Genomic DNA, 16,959 nt, shown 5'->3' with positions numbered 1-16,959 from the left:
AATAATTACGTTAGATTACTCCTATTGCAAGAAAATAAAATTTCAGCGAAATAAATTGCGAGAAATTAAGTGTGTACGATCCAATCGATTAGGAAAGAGAGAGAGGCGGGGGTGAGCAGGGGAGTTGGTGAATGAGCATGTGTTAGAGTAGAATCCTCATCTCCGGGCGGAAAGGATGGATTATAGTCTAGTTGCTGAGGCTGGAAACGTCAGCCGCCCCCGCGACTACTTTTGGTGAAGTTCCGATTGCTTCCACTACCACACCACAAGCCCTTGCCGCTGCCTCCTCTTTCACCTGGCATAACCGTCTTGTTCATCATAGTTTCAAATCATGTCTCGTCTTCATCATAGTCTAGGTCCTTCAGTTAAGCTAGAAAATTCTTTTTGTACGGGCTGCCCACGTAGGAAGTTTGATCAACTTCCTTTTTATGTAAATGATAATAATAGTGCTTCCTCTTCAATTTATGTTATAGATTCTGATATATGGATGTCTATCGCATTTTTCGTTAGGCGTTACTGGTATTATGTTATCCTTATTGATGATTTCTCACATTTTATTTGGACTTATCCTATGAAGCGGAAATCCGAAGTGCTAATAACTCACTACCAAAATTTTGTGGTCATTACTCGTAAATGATTTCAAGCTACTATTCAACACTACAAAGAGACAATGAAATTGAAATATGTTTAACAATGCATTCTCTACATCCGGTAATGAATTGGGAATCCTAATAACACTTTTCTTACCAACATGGATAATGAAAAAAAAGTTAAGGTTTCACTATAAAATTAATTGACAAAATAGAAGGTAACCCAACTTCTTATAAACTCTTGCAATAATTGGTTTTGGCTTACTAGTATCTCCAATGACGTAAGAAGTCTTTTCCCTTTATGTAATAATAACCATATTTTAGGATGTGAATATTCCTTACTTTTGTTGCACTCTGATACTTATGCTCTTACACTAATGTTTTGTAGTAAAGGTTCCGACCCGCTTACATGCTCACTTTTGTTTCAATTAACTCAATTTTTTATTTATTAGCACTTTTCCACATCACCTACACTTTATGGCTTCATCATCTTTCAAGTGTCGACCAGCACATCTCAACTCGGGAATACATGTAGACATTCCGAGTCGGGATGTGTCAGGTGACATGGAGCATGTGTGGCATATGGGCTTCACACATGGGCCAACTTGCTCCAATATCATAAAAAAAGATGAGGTTCACCTTAAATCAATTGGCACTAAGAGAAAAGCCCAAGCCCTTGCCAAGTTTCTTCTTTTACCGTTGTAGGACTCTTTTACCTATAAAAACTCAAATATAAGGGTAAATGTCCTTAATCATATGAGCAACAAGGCTCTCGCAAAATCTGATATTCTGTTTATTAGTAAACATAGGGGTAGAGAAAATGTTAATTTGAGCATAATAGAGGTTGGTTATATCTGGTCAACTTTATTCCCCTCATAGGAGAATCCCCGCCCTAAACCTTAATGCTTGTATAAAAAATGCAAAAAGATAGATTTCACCATTAGAACTTGATAATCTAATAGAAAGGAACTGATATTGATGAATTCAACTTTAAAGAAACAGACACAAAATCCAAATGGCACATGCGTTTTTACAGTTAGAGATGAATAAATTTACGATTCTATGTTCGTCTCTGATTTGAAAATCTCAGATTCTCATATATGTATCACTGGGTTTTCTTTTCTGTAGCTATTTGTACATCTGATTCATTACCAACATCTTTGATAACATCTCCTGCTTTATCCAAGGCTGACTCAAAAAAGTCTTCCACCCGGTCTTCCAGTGCTTCCGCCTACGCGCAATTTTCATACAAACACTAATTAATTGCATATATATGTTTATCGTTGATTAACTTAGAGATTTAAATTACTTGTAGAACACTAACTAATTATGTAAAACAAACCATATACCTTCTCAATCAGCTCGTCAGCAAGGTGAGCATCTTTGGCTGCTTCTTTGGCTACATTTTCAACTAATTCAAGTGCAGTCTTAAGCTTTCCCTCAGGAAGACTATCACCTATATCATCTGCCACTTCCTCCACTTTCTCGGCTACCTGTTCTACCACCTCCACCACTGCTTCAACTGTGTCTACAATCATGTCCACCTCCTCTGAAAAATCAAAACAAATTCAAGCAATGATAATGAGAAATATGGTAATTAATCAATAGATTCTTAAATACAACAAACTCCCGTCCATGAAATTTGAACTCAAAACTTCCTGCAATAAGATGGCTATGAATACTTACTTTTCAATGCTAGCAAGGGCCCCCATTTGCTCCTCGAGAAGGGTAATATTACTGATAGTACAATCCCTATCAACCATCCTTTCCTGTTTAAAATTGTCGATCAGATTTCAGTTTTATCGTATATTACTTGCAAAGAGATTAAAAAAAAAGAGAGAAGACGACTAGATTCATTAGTATAGAATCTAGAGAAAGAGAAAAACAAAGGTTTCATTGCTAATTACCAAGAGTGGGAAGGATCTGGAACTCCTGGTAATGGAAAACTATTGCATACAATCTTGTTCTTCCTACATGGTTGATTGCTGAGACTACTCCTTTGGCCAATTGTGAGAGGCAACAATGCATGGTTGGTTCTGAAACCTTGCTGGCATTTCAACGTCGATGATGAAACATGCCGGAACAATCCAGGAGGCTTTACGAAAAGGCGACTATGCCGCTTGCAAAGATCAGTTGATGTGAATGTCGACATTAGTTCTTCCTTTGATCAACTCCTACAATTAATAGTAATATTTTTAAAGTATTTCTGGTGATGAGAGGTTTGTTCCTTGGGTGCTAGTATATATAGGCTATTTAGGTTCAATGAAAAAACTAGTCAAAGGAAAGTAGATAGAAATAATCCAAGAGGGGCTCCATGATTATTGTAATGGATTTGGTATATGGATACATATATGCACGCCCAACACATTGGACCTTAGGAAAGTACCAAACAGATGACTTGTTCTTTCCTTAGCCTCTCATGGTCAACTACGAGTTTTCTTGACTGTAATTATTATTAATTGCTATACGCCAACGTGTTTAAATAGGATAATACTCTCTGTGAAATTAATATTTTTCGTCATAAGTTTGGGTGATAATGAAGACTTTTCCGGAAAATATATATTATTAACATTAATTAATGACAATAGTGTGTGGCTTGATCCTTCACATGGCTTACCCCAGTACCAAGGCCAGCTAGACGCTGATAGGGATGATAGATCTAGCTTTCCATTTGATATTACGCAAGGACAAAACTGTTGGTAAACCATTTGTCTCTAACTTGTAAAATAAGAACGAGGATTCTCTTCAAATTCTCTTTGTCAGGATCTCGAGAATTTTCAAATCGTGTTCATTCATCGTACATCGTGCTGTCATAAATTATTTTAAATATTTTTATTTAAAATTAAATATGAATAATACCTGATAAAAAGTGACCGTACGATATACGATAAACGGACATGATTTAAGAATTTTTAAAATCCTCATAAAAAGGATCGGGAGAGGATCCTCATTCGTAAAATAAGAAAACACATTTAAAATAGAATTGTTAGAATAAAGAACCGTTGGCTTAAGCATTTTAAAAAAGGTTCGTCTACGGTACTTTAATAAAAAAAGGTATGAGTATTATTTAATTTGAACATTATCCTAAACGGATAATGATAGGGAGGCTATATTTATAGATAAAATTTTGTAAACTAAATAATATGAAAGTTAATGATTGAGTTATTACTCAAGCGTTGATAAGTATGCTCATTCCTATTGGTGACAAATCATTTAATTTGTAAATTTTGTCTACAAAATTAGTTTCCTTAGCATTACCGTAAACTATAATGCAATACTGTTCAATTATAGTATATTATCTTATCTGGAAGTGTTATTGGCACTCCAAAAATCTCATTTTACACTCCTTACAAATGTATTTTTGTTTCCAAATATAAAAAGTTTGGAGTATAGAATGAGATTTTTGGAGTGCCAATAACAATTCTCTATCTTATTAGTGTAATCTAATATCTATGCCAAAAAAGTGCAACATTTGTATAATAATACCAACGTTATTTGGTGTAAATAAATACAACAATAAAAGAATTATGTAACTTTGGATGTAAATTTGAACGTACAGTGTACCCTATCTGAGACTTTGTATGTTGACGTTATGTTGTAACACGATCACGATGTTGTGTAAGTTTATAACGTTTTCCAACAACATACATCTACACTGTAATACTATGCCATTGGTTACACTATAATGGTATGTCATTGGTATAAAATAAACATTAAATTGTAAGTATGATCTACAAATGAAGATACGTTATTTGTAAGTGAAGGAATGAGTCCATTCTCTCTTTTATTTGCCAGTTGAAGAATGAGCTTATCCCAAGAGAATGCAAGTGCATTTAATTAGAGTGTCGTAAAGCCGGATGGGTGCTCATTCTCACATGGATAGTGGTCAAGAAGACCACTGGAAAAAGAAAAGAACATTATTAGACAAAAACCAAACCGAGGTGAAGAACCGCAGCCTTCCAATCCAGCCATCCTGCAAATACCGGAAAAGGAAACTGTTTGGGCCCAAAATATTTTGGTTAGGCCGAGCAGTCAGATGTGCTCGGCCCAAGGTAATAACAGATGCTATGGGCCGAATAATAAAACCCGGGCCAGCTGGCAGGGTCAGCCGAATCCTATCTCAAGAGGTCCAGATAAGTAGGAAGGATTGAGGAAATCCTGGTGCGACCAGGATTCTCGACCAGCAAGAAATAAAGCCTCAAAAGGAGGAAGATTCAGAATCCCAGTGGGAGTAGGTTTGTTCGAACCAGAATCGAAATGGGACAAGGACTCCCAATCCAAATCAGAGGAGGTTTCAAGGAATGGGGTACTATAAATACACGAGATCATGCAACATTCAAACCTCCTTCAAATCATCATACAATTGCCCTGCGCAAAACCTCTCAAACACCTTGAGATTTTTCCTTTTCTTTTTCTGCCGACACACCTTCAGTTTGGATAAACAGCACTGTGGAAGCGCCCGGCGAGCACCTTCAGTTTGGATAAACAGCATTGCTGCCGCAGAACCAGCCGACCGAGAAGCACCTTCAGTTTGGATAAACAGCACTGCGTCGAGGTCGACCGGTTATCTATCTAAGTCTCGGCCGAGAAGGGTTTTCGAACCTTTATTGGCAGAGGTCACCTTGCTAGCCCTCTCGGCAAAGTCAGGTGTTACGAATCACATTGCTCGGCGTACAGGGCACCGAGTGGCTTTATGATTGGATACTCGCAAGTGGGTTTCAGGGTTCGGCATTCTGACGGCCGAACGACGTTTACCATCAAGACCTACATCACGTTTGAGTATCTGTGCCCATACAGTTTGATCTCGATTCGACGTGCTTTTACTCTCACGAATAAAATCATAGTGACCGAATCGGGCTCTGACGATTTGTGAACTCCGCAGAATTAGCAGCCTTGTCTTCAGGCTATAGAACCCAGAGACCGAGAGTGTTCCTTCCTCGGTCGTAATCGCAAGATAGAGAAGTCAGCAACGTGCTCAGAGCGACATCAGCAAATTTTACTCCTCGGCCGAGCTCGGCCGACGAGTTGGCACGCCCCGCATTCAACCGAAGGACATAGTTAGCTTATTAGTTACTCGGCCTGCGCGCCACGTAGGTTTTGTAATTTTTAGAGTCAACATTTTGGCACGCCCGGTGGGACCTTTGTGCTAAACCTTCGGAGTTCATGACCATTGAGACATGGTCCACGAAGCAGAAAACAACCATGGGAAAGTCAACTACTGACTTGCCAGTGCAAGGCCTTGGGCAGGATTTGCACTCTACAAAAAATCCGATCACAGTTGCGCCGCCCGAGGCCACAAGTGTAATACGCCGAGAGAATGAAATCTGTCTCGGCGGGCAACCTCACAACCCAGCAGTCCCGAATCAAACGGCTGGAATGTTCATGGAAGGGATTGTGGAAGATTGTGACGACGATGGTGGAGAAGGTTCCGATCCACCAACTAGGACATTCCTTCGGCGACGACTGGAGGAACAATATCGTCAGGTCGAGCAGTCGATCGGTCAGAAGATGAATGATTTGCTAGAAGCAATACGTAGTAACAGCGATACACAGACCAGAATGCTCGAACTATTGGTTAGTAAAGCTTTCGAAGATGGCCAGGTCGACCCACCTCGGCAGCTTTCGACGAATGTGCCAATACCAGCCGAGAGAGGGCCCGCCCGACCGCAACCAATCACCTTAGAAAGAAGAGGTGGACCAGGAAATAGATCCGAGGGACCAAGCCAGGGAGAAGAAGCCGCTTCCGTAAACATGACCGAAGTCCAGAGAATGATTGATTCGGCCCTGAAGAAAGGGCCGAAGTTTCCAAAATTCATTCATCCATACCCGGCTTATGTAGAAAGGTTTGAATACCCACGAGGATTTAAGATCCCTGATTTCAGCCTCTTTGCCGGGGAGTCGTCTTTATCCTCATTAGAACATGTGGCTCGGTTCACAGCGCAGTGTGGAGACGTCAATAGCGACTTCTACAAACTACGTTTGTTTAATTTTTCACTGACAGGTTCAGCTTTCGCCTGGTACATTAATCTTCCACCCAATTCTGTGCAGAGTTGGGAAGAGTTGGTCGAAAAATTCCATGAACAATTCTATCGGCCAGGGATGGAGATATCCGTATCATCCTTGGCCAGGATGGCTCAAGCATCCGACGAGTCTCCAATGGAGTACTTAACAAGGTTTAAGTCGGCCAGGAATTGGTGCCGAGTACCACTCCCCGAAGTGGAGTTCGTCAGGATCGCCCTTAACGGATTAGACGTGGAGTACAAAAAGAAGTTTCTGGGGGCAAATATTCGGGATATGTACGAACTTGCTCAACATGTCGAACAATATGATTATCTGCTCCGAGAAGAAAAGATATCGAAGTCACCATCCCGGGGGACGTTGTATAAGAACCCCACGGTGAGCTATGCATCGGCCGAAAGTGAAGACCCTCAGTATGTTAGTGTGGACGCGGCCGAGATAATAATAGACAAACCTTATGTTTGCAAGGCTTTGGCGCAAGTAAATACCAAAGACGCCAAAACCCGTTTGACCGCCGAGGAAACGGGCAAGTCATCAAAAGTATACACTTTTGATATCACCAAAGCTGATGCAATTTTCGATCAGTTATTGGCAGCAAAGATCATCAAGCTTCGGCCAGGACATATTATCCCTAAGGCCGATGAATTAAAAGGAAAGATATACTGCAAGTATCATAATTCTAATAAGCATGCAACCAATAATTGTGTTGTGTTCCGGGACACAATTCAAAGCTGGATCGAAAAAGGAAAGTTGAAATTTCCGGAAAAGATGGCGGTCGATGTTAATCTTTTCCCTTCGACGACGATTGGTATGGTGGATGCTCACCTTCCTAAAAACAAAGGGAAGGCCGAATACGTACCGGTGCAACATGTCCATAAACGGAATGGTCGCACAAGACTACAGCTCGATATCTTTTCGAATGCACCACCAGCGGAACAATCGGGGCCACCCGCCGATGAGCCTATGACAAGGTCAAGTTCCGACGAGGCTCATGGATCAAAGGTGTTATGTGACCATTGTAAAACACCAGTTGAGCCTGGGAGGAAGACATCTTCAACACCACCCGCGGCCCCTACAACATCGTCGACAGGGTTAAGTCCACGACATCAAGTGTTTGATCGACTCGGCCCACAAGTACGGCCGAAAGACCAGACCTCGGTCAGGCGGCGTCTGGATTTCGACGCACCTTTCTACAATGAGGATTATTACTCGCGCAATGCTAATAGTTCGGCCTCACCAGCCGATCGCAAAACTTTCAAACCACCAAGGACATCGGATCAACGCTGGTACAGTTACAATTCTCCGACTGGCTTATATACGGCGTTATCTAAATCTCAAAAACGTCGCCGCCAACGGATAGATTGCATGGCTTGGCGACGAGAAGCGCAGGCCAGCCCGGCCAACCAGTGGCAACCAAAAAAGGCCGTGGAAGATATTAGCGAACGGCCAACCCCGACTATCATGACCGAGTTAGCCGAAGGGAAGAAAGTGGCGGATGTTGGTTTCGAAACCACCATTGAGGAGGCTGAGAAACGTATTAAGATCCTTCTCCGGCCTGGGGAAACTAGAGCTCGGCTAGAACACTTCACGCAAGAGGCCGAAAGAAAACTTTCCCCGTTACCACCGCGCGAGCCGTTTATTAAAATTCGGCGCAACTTACACCCCCCATTCCTCGGTGAATCCTTGGAATACATGCGAGAGTTTCATAAGAAATACTCCGCCAATGACTTGTACGGACTACCCAAGGCGTGCCAGGAAGCCCTCAGCCTAGCTCTCACTTGCCCCGACGCCGAGCAAATCATTCAGAAAACCTCTGACCCAGCGATTAAGGCAAGGTTCCAACATATACGGGAGGCTCGGGTACTTGGTTTTGAAGTCGATCCCTATACAGATATCGACACCTCTGAATTACCTTTTTCGCTTGATGACCTTCAGCATTTGCGCTATCATTTCGAAGTTTTTTCGACTGTATCCCTCTTCGGCCTCACGGCCGACGAGGAAAAACGGATAGCACGATTGGATGCATATCTAGACACGAGGAACGCCCGTATTGCCTATGAAGAACGAGCCCGAATAACGAAGGACCACCATAAGTCTTCAGCAGTCAACATGGTCGAGGAAAATAGCCAAACCACACTCGACGTGGTTAACACGTCTCAGATACCGGCTCTTACCGAGGAACTCAAAAGTCTGATCGAGGATGTTCCGGCGACCGATGCTATGGTTAGTTCTGCAGAAGACGACGACCACGATCCAATGGGTCCCTCGGTCCTCGAACAAATGGAGATCAGTATGGTCCACGTCCTACCAGCCGAATTCCAACCAAGTGTCCCCCAGTCGAATTTCTTGGATGGGGACGTGGTCATCGAGGAGGCAACACAAGTAGATTTCGTCGCAAACGACAACGACCGAGAAACCCGAAGCACGGACAACCTTAAGGCGGCTTTGGCCGAGCTATTTCCTCGCTCCCCTTCGGTTAATCTCCAACACCTGAAGCCGTTGTACGTCACGGCTCACATCGAAGGATTCCCTATTTCCAAAGTGTTTGTCGACTGTGGAGCCACAGTCAACATTATGCCAATATCTGTCATGAAGGCTTTACGCCGTTCTGATAATGAACTCATTCCGTCAGGGATCACTATGAGCAGCTTCGTTGGTGACAAGTCTCAAACCAAAGGAGTGCTACCTTTGGAAGTTAGCATTGCCGGTCGTCAACACATGACGGCATTCTTCATAATTGATTCCAAGACCGACTATAACGCATTACTTGGCCGAGACTGGATCCACCAAACCAGTTGCATTCCTTCATCACTATACCAAGTTCTCATCTTTTGGGACGGCAAATCGGTCACCGTCCATCCGGCTGATAATCAACCATTTGAGACCAACATGATTCAGGCTCGCTATTATGACGATCACGTCGGCTACATCACCCTCCAGGACCTCAACGAGGATGGGCGGCCGACGAGAATTTCGGTACAAAAAGTGATTGACGTCGGCGCCGAGACTGTCCAACAGGATTCGGCGAGACTTGGTTTGGCGAACTTGGACATCAATGCCGATGATTGAGCACACCACGCAAGAACGGCGTCAGGCCGCGGTTTCATCTACAATGGAACGTCTGCTGGCCCATTGGTACGCCATTACCAAGCAACCACATTCTGGCATCAATTTGGTCGAATTTCTGGCCGAAGCAGATGACGGCCCCGTTCTAACTTTCGATAAAGTTCAGGCTGCGCCGGCCGAACTCGAAGACCATCGGCCTCAAGTCAAGGACCCGTTAGAAGAAGTTAACGTAGGCACGGCCGATGACCCTCGAACATTGTTTATTAGTGCGTTACTTCCCCCGGCCATGAAGGTCGAACTCCGTGAGCTACTCCATGAATTTAAAGATTGCTTCGCGTGGAGCTATCATGAAATGCCAGGCCTTGACCGAAACCTTGTGGAGCATGAGCTACGCATCAAGGAAGGGTGTAAGCCTTTTCGACAGCCTCATCGCCGATTTTCGAACGAAGTACAACTCGGCATTAAGGAAGAATTAGTTCGGCTTCTAAAAGCCGGGTTTATTCGGACCGCTCGGTATGTCGAATGGTTGGCCAATATCGTCCCCGTGTTAAAGAAAAACGGTGCCCTTCGCATTTGCATCGATTTCCGTAATATAAATCTGGCTACTCCCAAGGAGGAATATACAATGCCGATCTCAGATTTATTAATTGATGCCGCAGCTAATCATGAACTATTATCTTTCATGGACGGTCATGCGGGTTACAACCAGATTTTCATCGCCGACGTTGACGTCCACAAGACGGCTTTCCGTTGCCCGGGGGCACTTGGTACTTACGAATGGGTAGTCATGCCTTTCGGCCTTAAGAACGCCGGCGCCACATGTCAACGAGCCATGAATATGATCTTCCACGACTTAATCGGTACAATCGTCGAAGTTTATATCGATGATGTGGTCGTAAAGTCCAAACGTCGTCAAACACACCTGGACAACCTGAGGCAAGCGTTCCTTCGCATGCACAAGAACAACCTCAAGATGAACCCGGCCAAGTGTGCTTTCGGTGTTTCGGCCGGTAATTTCCTAGGATTTTTGGTGCACCATCGCGGCATCGAGGTCGACGAGAATAAAGCCCGCGCCATCATCAGCGCCCCACCTCCAACGACAAAGAAACAGCTCCAGTCGTTACTCGGGCAGATAAATTTCCTCCGTCGTTTCATCGCCAATTCGGCCGGTAAAATGAAAGCATTCTCTACGCTCCTTAAGCTGAAGGAAACCGAACGATTCGAATGGCGCGAAGAGCATCAAACTGCGTTTACGCAAATCAAGGTGGCCCTTTCTACTCCACCCGTGCTCGTTCCACCTTGTCGCAACAAACCCCTTAAATTATACATTTCGGCAGCCGCCGAATCCATTGGTTGTCTCCTCGCGCAAGATAATAATGTCGGGCGCGAACAAGCTATCTTTTACCTTAGCCGAAACTTGAATTCCCCAGAGCTCAATTATTCACCCGTCGAAAAACTTTGCTTAGCTTTGTTTTTCGCCGCATCCAAGCTTCGGCATTACATGCTCCCCACAGTTACGCAGGTCATCGCCCAAACTGACGTAATTCGTTACATGCTGACTCGGCCTATTGTCAAAGGCCGAATCGGGAAATGGACCCTCGCCTTATCCGAGTTTAGCCTTCAGTATGTACCCCAAAGGGCCGTCAAGGGGCAAGCCCTCGCCGATTTCCTGGCACAACACCCATCCCCTTATGGTTTTGAGGGGGGCGACGTCGACATCGGTTTCGTCACCACACGCGATAACCATTGGACTATGCATTTCGATGGCTCCAGCACTTCGACTTCGGCGGGTGTCGGCATTGCAATTCAGTCGCCCGACCACTGCCGATGGTATTTTTCTCTCAAGTTGGATTTCAGCTGCACGAATAATCAGGCCGAATATGAAGCCCTCATTATCGGCCTACACGTTTTACACGATCTGCGGGCCTCTCGTGTTCTTGTCCTCGGTGATTCCGAACTTGTGATTAACCAATTGAACGGCATTTTTCGTTGCATGAGTTGTACTTTAGCGCCATATCACATGGTCGCCACCTACCTGGCCGAGTCATTCGAACGGACCACGTTTGAACATATTTCACGAACCCACAATACCGATGCCGATGAACTCGCCCAGATCGCCTCCGGAGCACAACTCATGGGGGGCAAGCTCAGCCGAATCGCAGCCACAGGCCTGCAATCGTACCCGGCCTTGATCGATCGGCAAAACTTCCAGCGCGCACACGTAATACGTACTAGAGTAATGTCACTCCTATCCCTACTAGAACGAGGTGACCCCGTGGAAGTTTGTGCTGTCGAGGTAGAACCAGATGATTGGAGAAAGACGATGTTACGATACCTCGATAATCCCAACGGGAAACACGACCGGAGAACGAAGGTCCTTGCCACAAACTACGTGTCGTACCAAAATGAGTTGTACCGCAAAGGCGAGGACGGGTTACTACTATTGTGCCTCGGCCCACATGAGGCCGACCAAGCAATGGCCGAGGTACATGAAGGTATTTGTGGGGCACACCAGTCTGGACGAAAGATGCGCTGGCTGCTTCGACGACACGGTTATTTTTGGCCCAGTATATTAAAAGATTGTATCGAATATGCACGAAGATGCGTACCATGCCAAATTCATGGACATGTGCAGAGAGCCCCGGCCGAATTACTACACTCGGTTACTAAACCATGGCCATTCAGAGGTTGGGCGATGGACGTAATTGGCAAAATCACGCCATCATCGGGGGCAGCAAAACACGCGTGGATAATGGTAGCAACTGACTATTTCACTAAGTGGGTCGAGGCAAGATCATACGCCGAATTAACGGCCAAGGAAGTATGCGATTTCGTAGAAGAAAATATTGTGACCAGATTCGGCGTGCCAGAAACGATCATAACTGATAATGGCACTATATTCACGGCCGATAGGTTTAGGGAGTACGCGGCAAGATTGAACATCCGACTCGAACAATCTACGCCGTACTACCCACAGGCAAACGGGCAGGCCGAGGCAAGCAATAAAGTGTTGATTGGCATCCTTGAAAAAATGGTAAAAGAGAAACCTGGTTTGTGGCATTTGAGGTTGAATGAAGCATTATGGGCATACCGAACCTCACCTCGGTCGGCTACTGGAACCACCCCTTACGCGTTAACTTATGGACACGACGCTATGTTACCGGTCGAGTTAAGTATAAGCTCGTTACGAGTAATCGAGCAGAGCGATTTGTTCAGTATTGAGTATTGTCAAGCGATGCGGCAGGAATTAGAAGATTTAGAAGAAAGTCGAATCGACGCGGGTAACTTATTGGTAGCGCAAAAGAAAATTGCCGAGCGAGCGTATAACCAGCGTGTAAGACAAAAAACGTTCGGCAAAGGTGAATTGGTTTGGCAAACTGTGTTGCCTATCGGGATTAAAGACCCCAGATTTGGGAAGTGGTCGCCGAATTGGGAAGGGCCATTCATCGTTCACAAAGTCCTCGGCAAGGGGGCATATCATCTAAGAGATCGGACGGGTTCAGTTCATAAATTACCGATTAATGGAAAGTTTTTAAAGAAGTACTATCCAATTACATGGGAAATGCAGGAGTGAAAAACATTGTATTAATAGCAAAACGACCATTGTATTAATATCAAAAGTCATTACAAGAAGAACAAATACTAATACAATGATAGGGTCCTAAGGGGTCGATGGGAGGAAGGTCTCGAGGGCAGCTTTTAGCTCCAGCCACTTGGCTTCGCTCAAAATTATCTCAGCCTGCCGGGTCTTCTTGTTACATTGCAGTTGCTGGATACGCCGTGCACCGGCAGCGAAGGCCGTTAGCCGAGCCTTGTTGGCCTCAAAGTCCTTCTCAAGCTCAGAAGCAGCGGCCGACCTTTGCCGTTGAAGGTCAGAAATCTGACGGTGGAGGTCAGAGATCTGACGATCGAACTCGGACAGCTTGGCTTTCTTCGCCTTGATTGCCTCCATCTCCACTCGGCCGGCCTCATGCGCGACCTTGGCCACCTTCAAGTCGTCCTCGGCCTGCAAGGCTCGCTCGAAGACAAGAAAGTGTTGCCGAGTTCGCTCCAAGAGGTCGGTAAGGAAAGAGATACCCTCCGGGCTCAGATGACCACCGCTGGCGAGGTCATTGAGACACTCTCCAACAGAGTCAAGGCCTTTGCACCGGAGAGCTTGAGAAGCAGTCAGAGACAAGACTTCGTGCAGCTTCACGAAGACTTCGGCGGGCGTGGCTCCCACCGATTCGACCGGAGCAGCAGAGGAGCCGGCCTCACCGGTCGTGCTCTGGAGTAGAGCGTCAAGCTCCATTTCCCACGACGGCTGCACATAAGAGGAAAATTTGGTGAAGAACAGTAAAGACGTGATGTAGTGCATAAAGGAAAAAGGAGAATGTTTTAGACCTGCCGAGAGGAGACTTCGGCCATGCCCTCTGGGTCATTGCTCGAACCCAGGGAACTTAATGGCCGAGCCCAGTGCCTCAGACCGCTACGCAATTCACGCGGCCGATGGAGGTCATCTACATTTGATGGCCACGATGGCGGCCAGGAAATATAAACAACGCCCCTCGGCGCATAAAATTGCCGGTGAAATGAATGTTCGGGCACCTGACATTTAATGGTCTTAAAAACATGTATCAAAAGAGAAAATCAACACAAAAGAAGAAAGACTTACAAAGGCCGAAGAGACTTCCTGCGGAGGAATGGGGAGATCTGCATCCTGCGGATGAAGCGGCGACTCGGCCGTGGCCTCAGGGTCGGCCATGGGTCTCTTGCCGTGATCCGCCACAGGAGGAGTCGGTCGAGCGGCCGCCTCGACAACCGGAGGAGGACAGACGGGAGGAGAGCTGACTGGTCGGCGACGGCGTTCCAGGGGGACCTCTTCGCTCTCGCTCTCGACATCCTGGACAAAAAGAGATTATTTTACGACCAAAAAACCTGAAGGAACAAGAGTAGAAGCAGAATTATACCTCCAAAACGACCGTTGGAGTCGGGGGTGTTTCGGCAGGAGCAGCCGATTTCCCCATTTCGGGCGCCACGACCGGCTCTGAAGTTGGAGCGGATGCTGGTGTGACGATTGGATCGGCCTGGGAGACGGCTGGAGGATTCGAGGTTGGAGGTGCCTGGGCAGCCGGCACAGATGGAGAGCCGGCAGGAGTGGGCGTCCCAGTAGTGTTACTGGGGACGACATGAATTTCCCGGTCGCCCTTCTTCGCCAATTTCTTGACGCGTTTAGAAGGACGAGGGGCCTCTTCCGCCGGCTCGGCCCCTTGGTGGGGGCGTTTGGCAGGGATCGACCGCTCGGTGACAAGGGTCCTCTTCATAGGCGCCTTCTTCGCCTTTGCCACCGCGGTGACCACTTCCACCGTCCTCGGCACGCGAACCCCTGAAAAGCGAAGTAATTAGCAACGAGGATCAAGTGGTAAAACAAAGGAGGAAAGAAGAACGGAAAGACTACCTTGGGTCGACTCCTTAGGCTGTGTCGAGGATGTTGACCTAGGGCGGTCGCCGAAGATCTTCTTCGCCAGATCTTCGGCCGGGGCGCCGAAGAAGTTGCCGGTATACTCCTCCCACCAGTCCCCGAAGGTATCAGTTCCCAGAGATTCAGGAACCGCCGGCCGAATCCGGAATTTCCTGCACTTCTCTTGGAACTCCTGGTCGGACGTCTTGCACTCCCTCTCAGAGGAACCGGTAAGACGCCCCCGACTTAGGAGTGACCGAGAAGCGAGCAGGGGGACGGGGCTGCCTTGAATATAGCCGAGCTGCCGGGCGACAAAATGGGGGTGGTAGACCTCCCAGCCAGCTCGGCGGGCATCGCAACCCAGTGGAAGGTCGCGAGCCAAAACAAACGACCCCCAGCGCTGACGAATGTCCGCATCCTCGGACGCGGCCCACGCGGCCGTAGGAAGCTTGAGCGAGGAAGGGTACTCCTGGCGCCGGCACACCAGGAACTCGTCATCCGAGAGGACATCTAGGCCGAGGAAGTGTTTGAAAACCTCGTCGGCTCGGTGAGGTGGTGCCGGTCGAGATGCCAGTTGAAGACCGAGGGCGGCCGTTCGCTGGAAGGCAGGGACCTCCGGTCGAAGAGTAGAGAAGTAAACCTGCAACCAAAGTTGGAACACCCAGAGGGGTCCGTTTTGATGCGGGTCGATCTTGCCAATGGTCGCCTCGGCCAGGCAACGGTAGAGATTGGCGAGTATGGCTGGACTGAGCGCCAGCAAGCGACCATTAGCCAGTGCCTGGGCCACCGGCATGTTCTCCACCAGGCATTTGTTCGACCGAGTACAACAAATGAATTTGTTGTACCAGTAGAAGAGGAAGGCCTCGTGCTCTCCCTTCCTAAGGCTTTCCTCGCCTCGGCCGGCGAAATGAAGAATGAGAGTGTTGTAGTTGAAGAAGTTCTTGTGGAGCTTCTGAACTTCTTCCCTTGAGGGCTCCCGATCACCCCGGCTTAGCGTCTCGACGGCCCTTTCGTCGAATAGTGCCTTCAGGTCGAGAGGAGAAGGGTATCCGGAAAGGGCGGCGTCAATAGGAAGGCCGGTCGAGGAAGTCCCAAGGATGGCCGAGACGTCGAGGATGGTGGGGCCGAGAGGGCCGAAAGGCAGGACCATGGTGTTGGTGGCCGAACACCATAAACTCAGGGCCGCCATGAGCAGCTCCTTATCCATGGCAATCTCCATGGTTGACAGAATAATGGCATCGTAGATGCCGAGAGCTTTCCACTCCTTGGAGAAGAAGGAGCTCATTTGGTCGACCCAGGCGGCCCAGGCCGTGGTGGTCGAGGGCCAAGCTCCTTGAGGACGAGCCAAGCACCATTTCGACCAGTCAAACCCTTGAAGCAGGGGGGTTAGACATTGCTCCTTGAGCAAGTTGGTGACAGACGACGGCACTGCGTCTTTGAAGAGGGGACCCAGAATCTGGTGGGTGGTGGCCATATCCTCTTGAAATCGCAGCGTCTTGACGGCGCTTCGATCGATGAATGACTTGCACTTATTGATCTCATCGGAAAGCTTCGAAATAAAGGAGGCCATTTGCAGAAGGAAGAACTGAAAAAAATTGCAGAAGGGCTGGAAGGTTTGATTTGAGCAAACAAAGATGAGAAATTAGAGATTCTGGAGTTTCTGAGGGCGTAAGAGGCGAATGGCAGAAATGTGGGTATTTATAGGCTTTTCAGAATGAATATCAAACGTCTGGAATTCAAAAGCGCTGGTTCAGATTGGGGGGAAATGTAACCGGGAAAGTCTGCAATCATTTCGGATATTTTGGGAACCTGCGAAAATGGGATCGAGGAGTCAAAAATCCAAGA

General features: G+C 46.8%; 1 protein-coding gene across 1 annotated transcript; it reads right to left on the bottom strand.

Moving 5' to 3' along the window:
- Nucleotides 1–1,617: 1,617 nt before the first annotated feature.
- LOC137729256 (uncharacterized) lies at nucleotides 1,618–2,823 on the bottom strand. The gene is made up of 4 exons (XM_068468132.1): nucleotides 2,498–2,823; nucleotides 2,277–2,359; nucleotides 1,940–2,139; nucleotides 1,618–1,821 (listed from the first exon to the last, which is right to left on the bottom strand). Exons 1-4 carry the CDS (start codon nucleotides 2,740–2,742, stop codon nucleotides 1,696–1,698), a joined length of 654 nt encoding a protein of 217 aa, XP_068324233.1. The 5' UTR covers nucleotides 2,743–2,823; the 3' UTR covers nucleotides 1,618–1,695.
- Nucleotides 2,824–16,959: the final 14,136 nt, after the last annotated feature.

Source organism: Pyrus communis, chromosome 1 (assembly GCF_963583255.1).
Source record: "Pyrus communis chromosome 1, drPyrComm1.1, whole genome shotgun sequence".
Classification (NCBI taxonomy): Eukaryota; Viridiplantae; Streptophyta; class Magnoliopsida; order Rosales; family Rosaceae; genus Pyrus; species Pyrus communis.
This window is presented reverse-complemented; position numbering and strand designations above follow the sequence as displayed.